Source organism: Dermochelys coriacea, chromosome 2 (genome assembly GCF_009764565.3).
Source record: "Dermochelys coriacea isolate rDerCor1 chromosome 2, rDerCor1.pri.v4, whole genome shotgun sequence".
Classification (NCBI taxonomy): Eukaryota; Metazoa; Chordata; order Testudines; family Dermochelyidae; genus Dermochelys; species Dermochelys coriacea.
This window is the reverse complement of record NC_050069.1, coordinates 111,387,672-111,399,825: the sequence shown is the minus strand read 5'-3', so window position 1 is coordinate 111,399,825 and position 12,154 is coordinate 111,387,672. Positions and strand designations below refer to the sequence as shown.

The following is a 12,154-nucleotide window of genomic DNA, read 5'->3' as shown; positions in this document are numbered from 1 at the left end:
TGTTTTAAACCAGTAAGGGGGATAGAGAATCAGGCTCATACATTGGACCTGTAGGCTGGCACCACTGCAGTCAGATTGGCTTCGTTCATAACAATAATAAGGCTGTAAGGTCAGTTCAAAAGCTATGGATTTTGATACCAACTCCAGCCTGTGGTTTGACAGCATGTCTTCCCCCTTCACCCTCCGCTTTTACTCTGTGTACCTTGCCCTTTTATCTACTACTTTTTGTGAACAAGTAAAGAATTTTCTGTAACTTGCTGGCTTTTCCAAGAGATCCTATGAAGACAATGTCCTGTAATCATGTGTTCCTGGCTGACCTTTAGAAAAGGCACCTGCCAGTATTTGAGAAGTTACTCCTGCAGAAAGATTCAGTGTGCTGGTGGCGGGGGCTCTTGAGGATAAATGGGAGCTTCTGGAGTAATTTTTACGTAGCAAATTGTTCTCTAGATTAGTAATGATGGTAGATTAATTGCCCCATAAAGAGGAGAGGAGAATGGCATACTGTGAGCGAGATGAGGCCTTCTGCAATATTCTGTAGCCACTGCTCTTTCACTTTTGAAACTCCTGATAGCTGAGTTTTGTGGTAACAGGTAAGCAGGACCACAGCTGTTTTAGAGCAGAACATTTGGTGCCTGAGCCAAACCCCGGTCAAATAAATATAAAGACTTTCATTGACTTCAATGGGCTTTGTCTCAGACCCATAATGACTAGCATCCTAGTGGGGCCTCTTCTTGTTTCCGTCTCTTGAAGTTAGCAGTGGAGCGTTAGCATTGAACAGGAGATCAGATCTGGCACTGAAAATGTGACTTTTATGCATGAATGTAAGCATGTTAACATCCTTTGTGTATTATTTAGGCTGACAAATATATGGGTTCCAGTTAATTCTGCACTATTATAAAAAGGACTAACTCTACCTAATGAAGTTCTATATTGTCCTCTGACTTTCTTCTAGTTTTTTCATATCTGAGAGTAAAAACTACAGATGAACTTTCTTTGGGATCATAACCGACTTGGTCCGAAAAAATAGTTAATTTCCTCCACTGACTGTCTGTTGGGGACAATAGTAATTTAAGTGACTTTCTAGACATTCTTAGTATTTCTGAAATGATATCAAATGTTAATGTTTTGATTCTAGGGTAAATATAGTGTTCTAATGTCAGTAGTTACTGGAGATGCTGTGACAACCATTAAGAATTTAGATGACAAACAAGTACTACAACTGTGCATGACTGTACTTCGAGAGCTGTTTAAGGAGCAGGTAAGAGAAGTGTTTTTCTGTCAAAGAAGAATTAACTTGCCAGAGGTTTAAAGAGGGACCTGCAAAGAAACAAAAAGTTTGTGCCTTTTATTACTTCTCTATGATGTATAAAGAAGGTCTGAAACGTGTGTGTTTTTCTGCCTGTCTTTTGTCTGAGAAATATCAGGATTGTCAAGTCTGATTTTCTGTGATCACAGAAAGGGGAATTGGGAGCTATCATGGGCCTGAATTGAAGAAATGGGGTTGATAAAATGTAAACCAAATGGGAGTTTTTCTTCCACATGTTTTGGTTAGAGGCATTAAGAAAAACCAAACAAAGTTTAAACAGTCTGAGTAAAAATCACTTCTCAGTTAATCAGGTGTCATGTCCTTGATCTTTTTGATGTTATCATCCCACTAGTTCTCCAACCATACAGAAAGTTGTATAGACTAGACAAGAGCTGGCTTTCTGATGTAGAAAGAATAAACCCCCACTTCCACACACACACACACCTACCTACCTACCTACCTACCTACCTAGTATATCTCTTGGGTACAAGTCCTCTTCACTCTCTCTCTCTTTGCAGGTCACCTTTGAGATAATAACTAATATCTTCGTTTATTATAAACGCTATCATTACTTAGCAATACCATTTGCACCCAACACTTGGAGGGCTGAACTTTTCTCTCACGATATTCTAGAGTGGCTCTGATTTTTAACAGCTGGATGCCAAGGAAGACTGAGTGCATGGATACACTTGCAGATGTAGAGCGCTTTGAGTTAAACCCACCTTCGTAGAGCGCAGTAGGGAAAAGCGCTGCAGTCTGTCCACACTGACAGCTTCAAGTGCACTGGCTTGGCCACATTTGCAGCAGCATTGGGAGCCGTGCATTATGGGCAGCTATCCCAGCATGCAAGTGGCTGCAACATGCTTTTCAAATGGAGGGTGGGGTGGAGTGTGACAGGGAGTGCGTTGTGTGTATGTGGGGGGGAGTGGGTTTTTGGGAGGCTGAGAGCATGTCAGCATGCTGTCTTGTAAGTTGACAGCAGCAGACCCCTCTCCCTCCACCCGCCTCTCTCTCTCTCACAAGTATTCTACACTAATGGTTGCTTTGTCTCAGAGGAGATTAACAGCTGGCTGTCAGAAACAGAGCTTTCAACGGGCATTTCCGCATTCCTGCAGTGATTCAAAAACAATGACAAGAGTGGCCACTTGACTTAAGGGGATTATGGGCCATTTCTGGAGGCTGATCAGAGCGCAATAAAGCAACACCTCGTTCATACTGGCACCGCAGCGCTCCAGCAAGGGCACAGCAAATGTTATTCCACTCGCCGAGGTGGAGTACCAGCAGCGCGGTAGCCGTGGAGTCAGAGCGCTCTACATGCCTTGCCAGTGTGGACGGGTAGTCAGCTAGTGCACCGGGGCGCCTTTATTGCGCTGTAACTCGCAAGTGTAGCTAAGCCCTTAATGGCTAACCTGACCTCTGGATTCTTTGAGTTGATGAGTAAAACAAATGTTGCCACTGTTATGTCATATTTGTATTTTGAAATTTGGATCTTGTTTGGAGCTTTCTAGTCTGAATTAGTCATACGCAATTCCAGGTGTTGTGTAATGCATGATGTACATTGGTGGCTCTGATGCTTTGCGTGAGCCCTTCCTAACAGTTGGTGCATAAAGAGTCATACTTACTTCCAGCCCCCCACCCCTTAGATGGGAGAGATTTTAGTGAAGCTGGCAGACACCAGCAAGGATGAGGCTAATGGCCTCAACAGAAATAACACTAATAGATAACTTTTTAAGTGATTCACCTCAAGAAATCCTGAGTTTTCAGTTGTTCCTCAGAAAATATACTTGAGAGAGCAGCTGTTAGTTATAACAAACTATATTCATATTAAAAGTTCATCTACTTGCTATTCTGACCTCTCAAGAACTTACAGGTGGCAAATTAATATTTGGTCTCCATGCCAGTCTGATTGTTTTCTCCCCATCTTATGCAACCAGAAGAAGAACCTTCTATGAAAAACTTATCTGTAAAACTTCTTTCATGGTGGACCAGTTACTACAGTTTATAAAGACAAGCTGCACCAGGAGTCCTTTCTAAGATGTACCCCACTATTGTAGAAATCTCAGCATTATTTCACAAAGTTGATCTTTAGTCTCTTGGTTGCAGAAACTTTTGTGCATAGTAATGTTGACCCTGAGGTTATCACTGGTAAACTGATGCTTCTTGTACCTGTTCAGAAGGATATACAAAGTGCATAGTCTGGGGGAAGAAGAGTTTCTTCTCCAAATATAGCTGTATGCAGCATTACAATCCTTGTATTATGCAAACTCTCAAATTTCCTAAGTTCAAAGCTGCGTAAGTATATTCTGAATATTTCAAACATTAGGTTAAACATTTTAATATAATTCTTCACTGGAGGTTCCTATAAACTCTCTTCATTATATTGCATAACTTATTTCCTTGATAATTCAGGAAGTTCCAGACCCAGTAAAGTACTTTGTTACACGATGGAACAAAGATCCCTGGATCCAGATGGCGTACAGTTTTGTAAAGACAGGTGGCAGTGGTGAGGCTTATGACGTTATAGCTGAAGACATTCAAGGAACAATCTTCTTTGCTGGCGAGGTAAATGTCTTCATTATTATTCTAAAATTGGTTCAAGAATTTATTTTTATTTGTTGTAAAAAAGAGATTAAGTGCTGGGTAGAGAATGATTTAGAGTGGACAGACATTTTGTAAGTATCCCCTTTGCCAATGCACCTTGATTCTGACCTACAGCACTTCCTAGCTTGTTTTGAGCTGCCATTGCCAGTTGTACCAAATCGAGGGGTGGCTTTGTGGAGTGGATAAATGCAGAGTAGGATGAGGCCACGAAATCCACTTACACATTCGATGTAATTGCGATTTGAACTTCTCTTTGCAGAAGTGCATGTAGTTTTAATCTGCTTAGCCATATGAGCCAGAGCCTCTAGTTTTGAAAATCTGCACCAAACTGTATACCCAAAACAAGATGCAAAATGGAAAACTGTTACGCTGGTGTGGATATAACTTATATAACTGACTTCAGTCCCTGTGGACATATTTTTTCATTAGGGATGTACAGTAATGATCATCTTGCCCTATGGAATACAGAAGAGCAATAAAGCTCTTTAAAAACAAGCCCCTGCCTATGTATGGAGGAATGTCTCACAAGTGGTTAATAATGATAAATTGTAGTTCTTCAAAAACGACTCTCCAGGCATGCCCTTTATTGTAGTTACGTTTTGCATAATTGTATTTGGATACATATGGTCAATTGCTGATTTTATAAAGACAAAAATGCATGTTCATATTATAGACTTGAGACTCATAATTGTCCACCGCAGTTCAGATGAACTGCATAATTGACTCACTATTTCTCCATTGGTCACTAATGCAGCTGTAACAAACTTATGCCATTGATACTATTGTGTATTAATATATGAAGTGTATGAACAATCTCTCTGAAGTAACGTTCAAACTAGCAAAAATGACTACCTCTGCCAAGAGTCCAATTTCTTAGCTTTAATGGATGTATGACTTCAGAGATTACCTTTTTGCTAAATTCAATACTTGCTGCCTTTTTTTAAAAAAAAAAGGCTTTTCTTTGGTTCATCTTTTTAACAAACTATTTTTAAAATTTGAGAGCCTTTAATAGTTTGAAAATACCTGTGTAAAAGCATATATCAAACACTCTTGCACTACCCAGAACTTTGTTTTGGAGCAGAATTTTATTTTTGTTCTTCTATAGCTGTTTCAGAAATTATGCAATTTTTATTTTATTATAGGCCACAAACAGGCACTTTCCACAGACCGTTACAGGAGCCTACTTGAGTGGCGTTCGAGAAGCAAGCAAAATAGCAGCATTTTGAATACTGACATTTGTGTCTATATATTTTTTAATTGTTTTCTGTGGGTAAGACTTCCTTCAATTTCCCCTTTGCTATCATTCCCCCAAGTGGTACTTAAAACAGTATATGATATCTGAAGATAAAATCTTCATCTTTAACTTTTTTCTTTCAAACCCTGGTGCTACATGAAATCATAGTTTTTTCCTAATGTCATTTTTCCAACAAAGATGATATTAACATGTGAGCTCTGACATTGGAGTCTCTTGCTACTGTGGCACACACGGGTCTACTAAGAGAGCCTGCTGTGTGAGGCCTTTTTCTATATGGTTCAGCCCACACTATTGTAGTAAACCACCTGCATTGAAGAAGTTCAGAATAACAGAGCAATTGATTTCTATACAGTATTAAAGCATGGTGGATTATTTAGTGGTGGGGCTCCTAAATTCATTTTGTTCTCAGGTTGATCAGAGTAGCACTTGAACAAACAAGCCAAATCATGGAATGGAGTTGGTTGTAAGAGAGAACAAAATCAGTTGCATCTCCTCCACCCTACTCCCAATAACCTCTTCTGACATTTTTTCAGTGTATTTACTGTCCACCAGTCAGGCTTTGGCATCTCAAATGTGTTCCTTTTAAATAAAAACTGCTGGAACAGTTTATAGTGCAATCATCAAAGGGTTATTGAAGCTAAAAGATTTTTCAAAAGGAAAAAAGCTTTTATGTTACAGTAAAAATGTCTCTGAAATGTGCTCTCTGCTGCATATTCAGAGTTGTAAAGGAATGATCTTTATGATAAGAGTAAGTTTAGGTTTGCTCAGTGGTGTTCATCATGCAAGTAGGGTAGTGCAAAATTGTATGGGTTTAGATGTTTTTCCTTTGAAAGTGAACTTCCAAATTCATTTGAGCTGAGTAGGTGACTCACTTATACATATAATTATGAGAGCTTAATTGGGGATAAAAAGGGGAGTGTAAGTTATTAGTGACTCATTCAGCTTTTGTATTTAAAATAGGTGAAGATGAATGAGGTAAAATATGCTTTTTATGAAGGGCTGAAATAAGGTGGCTTGCACTTTGATTTAGTTTATTATTTGAAGGTATTATTAAAAAAAAAAGACTCTGGAGTAATTCAGTAAAAGATAAGTAGATAAGTTCTTCCCACAGGGGAAGGCAGCAAGAAATAAAACACACAGCATTCACATCTGCCTTAACATCCCATAGAACAGGGTAAATGGAAAATGTTTTAAATTAAAAAAAAAAAAAACAAAAAAACTTTTCCTCCTGCGATGTTACTGCAGAGTTGTGTGTGATTCTGGAAGGAAAATAAGCACTTATTTTTCTTAGTGTCAAGCATGCACTCTCTTTAGAATGCTGTGTGTGTGACAGAGCAAGTCTTCTTGAGTTACAGTGTTTAACTCCAGAAAGGTTACCTTTAGAAAAGAAGCCTGCTGAAGAAAAACAATTTTTTACTCTTCTTCAATACCTAATTTTGTTTTCTAGAGTAGATGTGATCAGGTATGTTAAATATTTTTATTTAATCTTTAATTTACAAGGTTGAAGATGTTTATATATGTAATTAGATCTGTTTTTCAGCTAAATATTCTGCTTTTTAAAACTGAACTGAGGATGTGACTGAAAGTGTAAGTGTTCCTAATTTTTTTTTTGCTCTAAAGAATGCTAATATCTACAGTTCTGAAATACTTCAAGTACTAAATTGTAAGTGGCTTAAAGGTTATAGAGCAAGGCCTGAAATCCTTTGCTTGTAGAAGAAATGGTAATCAAGGTTTAAATTTTGCTAAATCATTGCTACTTTGATAATTCCATGTTTTACAGACCAATTTATAATGGAAGTGAGAGATTTCAGTAGGAAATGAAAAGTGTCCATAGTGGGCAAAAGTGAAAGGAAGCGCTCCCTGCCTCTCTCAATGTACTAGATAAGATACCAAAATTTTAAATAGGAAAGCAGCTTACAAACAGAGTTAAATAAAAGAATCATTGGTACAAGCTCAGAATATACGTTCCGTTTACAGGCCTTGGTCAAAGCTCCAATCAGCTTCATAATAGCATAGAAACAGTTAAGAGCCTGACCTTTCAGTTAATCCTTAGTGTCTTAGACCCCAATTCAACAGTTTATCCCTCTTCAGCAAAGCATTTCTGTACATGCTGAACTTTAAGCATAGGCCCAAGTCCTGTTTAACTGCATTGGAATTTATATACATTCTGAATAGTGGGCACATGTTTAAATGCTTTGCAGAATTAAGGCCTCATTAAAAAGGCAAGAATGGGGGATAATAAATGCAGAGCATTCTGGTAAATTTTAAACTGTTTACCAAAGTAATAAGACATTTATTATGGACTAATCAGACATTTTAAACTGCATTGTGCTACACTTCAGTTGTGGAGAAGCAAGCATAAAATGACTTCCATTTTGTTTATACTCATTTAAGACTTTAAGTTAAGAGCCTCAGAATTGGCCCAACTGAAAGCACTGGAGAAGTTCTTGGGGACTAATTACATCATTTAATTAAGCATGCCAGTTTTTCTAACTTGTGTACAGTTTATTCCCTGTAAATAAACAACAACTGGAGAATGGCTTTAAGTAAATTTGTTTAAAATATGACTAAAATGTCTGAAGGCAGAGCATGATCTGTTACACTTCAACTCTTCTGTGTGACTGTTATGGCAGCAGAATAAAACTGGAAAGTGTCCACTGGATGTTGCACACTGTTTTTGAAATTGATGCTAAGCACATACTGAGCAACATGCTTTACTAATATCTAGAGATAGAATCTTATAGTTGCTGTTCTATAACTATCTCTGAATTGCAAGTCCTGATTCTATTATCTGTACAATAATAGATCCAGTGTCTTTCAAAGGATCACAAAACACTTCACCAAGCACTGACTGTGGTGCGGACAAGAGATGATACTCTACACACAAGCTTCACCCATAGACCATACCTTTGGTTGAGAACCAGTGGGATAAAGTTAGATCATAGTGTTAACACTTTCTGCACTACAGCTTTCATTAGCATTTTCCTACATTGGAGGATGAGGAAAAGCATTTGAGAAGAAATTCAGTAACTTCAATCTTGTCCACCTCATTCAGTTAAGGTGGTGACTTAGCCATGAGTGTTATTTACAGAAGCTTTAGAAATACAATTTAAAAATAACCTATTGTCGTACTACCCAAGGATGAAACAAGATTCAGTGACAAGTAACTTACTGCTTTACCAGGATTTTGAAATTGTTTAAACGCCTTTGTTAAAGTTGGTAAGATTGTTGAAAGCAATTGCACGAGGAGTCATTGGTTGTCATATTTTGATGGCAGGACATGTTATAGCAAAGAAACTTTTCCAGAGTTTTCTCTAGGTACACATCTGTGGCTGTAGAATTTACTGTACAGGTAAGTGAATATCAAAATTGATCTAAGTTTTTCTGAAAGACATTTATTGAGTACAAAACTGAAACATTCAGCCTTTTTAAAAAAAGGATTACATGCAAAGAAATCATAAAAAGGTAAATGTTAATTAACATCCTGACTGGCTGAACATTTTCAGAATTTAAATGATCTGACTCCTAATTTTGCAAACACAATACTAAAATTTTAAAAACATTTTGCTCTTGAATACTGGAGTCAGAGGATTTGTTTTTCATAGCACTGATAGCAACACTTTGTTTGGCCTGTGTTAGCATTTTACATAAATTATAAATGTGACTTTCTATAATAGCACAAAGGTATAATATGGTGGGCAAAAACAACTTACATGAAAATTTCCACTTTGAACCAAAAGCAGTTGGCCAAAGTTTGAGATGTGATTCTAGAGTACCATAAACCATATTTATGCTTGAATTTAGAAAACTATTCCTATTCAGAATAGCACTTAAGTAAATGATTAAGTACTATCCTGCTTGGGCTCCTAGATTTGGGGCATGATTTTCAGTTGTTAAGCCTGCCAGGTGTTCACTTTAGGCACCCACTTCTGAAAGTTTTGGCTGTAGAGTCTAACACCCAAATAAGCATTATCAAGTCAATTACTTTTCCCCCTATAGCCTTCACTTTGAACTTTATTAATGTATTAGGTCAAGCCATTGGAACAAATACATCTGTAGCCTTTTATATAAAGTTAAACACTGAAAAGCTTAAGTATAAAATTACAGGCGAATCTTCTTTACAAGGCAAGGTTGGACAAACAGTAAAACTTCAACTCTTGTATAGAGCTTCCCACTTTTCATCCCAGCATCACTGCTGAACACTGACATGTCTTAAGTCCTAAGATAACCAGAGATTTAAAAAACTGATTTGCACAACAGAAATCTGCAATAACTTTATATACAGTCTTTAAAAGTACAAAAATAATATCTGCCAATTAGTTACCATGCTTTGATGGTTCTCAGTGCATACACATGCAAGACAGTAATGTAGATTGAGCATTCTGAATTTATAGCATGTAAATCAGAATATAAACACTAGCATGACTGATTTTCAGAATATGTATTCAGATATTTCTATAACTCAATACTGCAATATTCTAGACAATTTCTGCATGTATGTATGCAAACAACTTTTATCCTACTTGATTCTTAAAAAAAATTATGCAAGGTATTAAAGCACATTAAAAGCTATGATATCTTAATGAATCTACTACTACAAAGCAATTCAAAATGTACAAAACTATAAAAAGGGAACATTTATTGCCATGCAAAAAAAAAAAAGCAAGTTAACTAAAACCTGCATCAAATGCAATTATTAAAAAGGTACACAAAGCAATTTACACTGATACTCGGTCCGCAGAATCAGCGCTGACGAAACATAATATATCACAAACATTCTTTTTGCTGGTGTCTATCATCTTCAAATCCATGGGAACATAAGTCAGCAGTTTTAATTTCCTCCAGTCAAATTAGATCATGAAATCAACTGAAATGAGACAGTTTCTCCTTTAGCCTTAATCAATTCCACACCAGTCTAACATTAAGATAAAGGCTGTTCAAGAACAGGCACAAAAATGCTAGTTAAGAATTAAAATTGTTCAGTGCCATCTCATGTTAGGATATTCCACTGTGTTTTAGCTGGCATACACGACATTTGAGGTGTATGCATTATTTTTTATTAGAGGGTTTGAAATAAAATCAAGACATTCACTTACAATTTTTCTGCAGTCTGACTAACGGAAGTCCTGGTTCCCTTACATCATCCCTTTTTTATTTTAGGGAGTAACAAAATGAATTCACTTGAAATTATTCTTAAGCGTTACTAGCTATAGATTGGATCATGAGCTCTACATTAAAGGTGGCATGTTGCTGTAGCAGCTAAAGAAAGCAAGATTGCAATTCATGGAGTCAGTATCCTTCCTGTTTCCCCTACTGCTGAGGGGAGGAAGTATGGGGTCTACATCAGATGCAGTGTACTCTCCAAGGCAGCATCATAACTCTTCCCACCCAGGTGTGTGGCTGGGGATATGTGCTGAGCCAAGGCTCTGCCTGCTCTCTCCCCACTCCCACACAGCTGCATGGAGAGGAAACTGAGCAGCTCAGTGAAGCTTGTGTTCTCTCCTGTGCTATTACCTGTGATGCAAGTAGCCAGTGCTTTGCATCCCTAAATTGCTGTGTAGCCTAGGCCATGATTTGGCCCTTTCAGAGCTGTGCATTATTAATTATGCTAGTTAGTTAGATTAATAGAGACCAGAGTAGCTTTACTATTTTAATTCTTCCTGAATAGTAATTCATATTTCCTAAAGATAAAAATTATTGAACCCACATGTGAGTGGCATTCAGGTTTGACTAATGTTAAGAAAAAAAACTATCAGCTTTTAGATGAAGAGCACATAGGGCAAAGAGCCAGCTCCTGAATCAAGGTTGACCTGAAAAAATGTTTTTGGTCACTTCCCATACAAAAAACCAAGCTTTCTGAAACTAGTACTAGTACAACCGTATTTGCTCCAACCCCTCAGACAGAGACCAACACCTACAAGATCTTCACCAAGCATTCTCAAAACTATGATACCCATACGAGGAAATAAGGAAACAGATCAATAGAGCCAGATGTGTACCCAGAAGCCTCCTTCTGCAAGACAAGCCCAAGAAAGAAGCCAACAGAACTCCACTGGCCATCACATACAGTCCTCAGCTAAAACCTCTCCCACACATCATCACTGATCTACAACTCATCCTGGCCAACAGTCCCTCACTTTCACAGGCCTTGGGCAGCAGGCCAGTCCTCGCCCACAGACAACCCACCAACCTGAAGCATATTCTCACCAGGAACTATACACCACACCATAGTAACTAACTCAGGAACCAATCCATGCAACAAACCTCGATGCCAACTCTGCCCACATATCTATACCAGCGACACCATCACAGGACCTAACCAGATCAGTCACATCATCACTGGTTCATTCACTTGCACGTCCACCAATGTGATATATGCCATCATGTGCCAGCAGTGCCCCTCTATGTACATCAGCCAAACTGGACAGTCCCTACATAAAAGGATAAATGGACACATCAGATATTGGGAATGGCAATATACAAAAACCTGTAGGAGAACACTTCAACCTCCCTGGACACACAATAGCAGATTGAAAGGTAGCCATCCTGCAGCAAAAAAACTTCAGGACCAGACTTCAAGGAGAAACTGCTGAGCTTCAGTTCATTTGCAAATTTGACACCATCAGCTCAGGATTAAACAGATTGTGAATGGCTAGCCAACTACAAAAGCAGTTTCTCCTCCCTTGGTGTTCACACCTCAACTGCTAGAAAAGGGCCTCATCCTCCCTGACTGAACTAACCTCGTTATCCCTAGCCTGATTCTTGCTTGCATATTTATACCTGCCTCTGGAAATTTCCACTACATGCGTCTGACGAAGTGGGTATTCACCCACAAAAACTTATGCTCCAATACGTCTCTTAGTCTATAAGGTGCCACAGGACTCTTTGCTGCTTTTACAGATCCAGACTAACACAGCTCCCCCTCTGATACTTAGTACTATATAGCGTCCCAATCTCTGATAGATGTTTAAAAATATACCGTTTACTTTTTC

The 12,154-nt window shown here is 38.2% G+C and overlaps 2 protein-coding genes across 7 annotated transcripts in view; one reads left to right on the top strand and one right to left on the bottom strand.

Moving 5' to 3' along the window:
* The window catches only part of KDM1B (lysine demethylase 1B), a 42,708-nt gene extending 35,147 nt beyond the window's left edge, over positions 1-7,561 (top strand). For all 5 annotated transcript variants that reach the window (XM_038390624.2, XM_038390623.2, XM_038390625.2 and 2 more), the window contains 3 exons: positions 1,136-1,258; positions 3,716-3,868; positions 5,050-7,561. In XM_038390624.2, coding sequence (XP_038246552.1) covers positions 1,136-1,258; positions 3,716-3,868; positions 5,050-5,133 — 360 coding nt within the window. In that variant the 3' untranslated portion in view covers positions 5,134-7,561. The remainder of the gene's footprint in view (positions 1-1,135; positions 1,259-3,715; positions 3,869-5,049) is intronic.
* A 976-nt stretch (positions 7,562-8,537) lies between these two features.
* Positions 8,538-12,154, bottom strand: part of DEK (DEK proto-oncogene) — a 35,216-nt gene continuing 31,599 nt past the window's right edge. For both annotated transcript variants that reach the window (XM_038390628.2, XM_038390629.2), the window contains one exon: positions 8,538-10,029. In XM_038390628.2, coding sequence (XP_038246556.1) covers positions 10,018-10,029 — 12 coding nt within the window. In that variant the 3' untranslated portion in view covers positions 8,538-10,017. The remainder of the gene's footprint in view (positions 10,030-12,154) is intronic.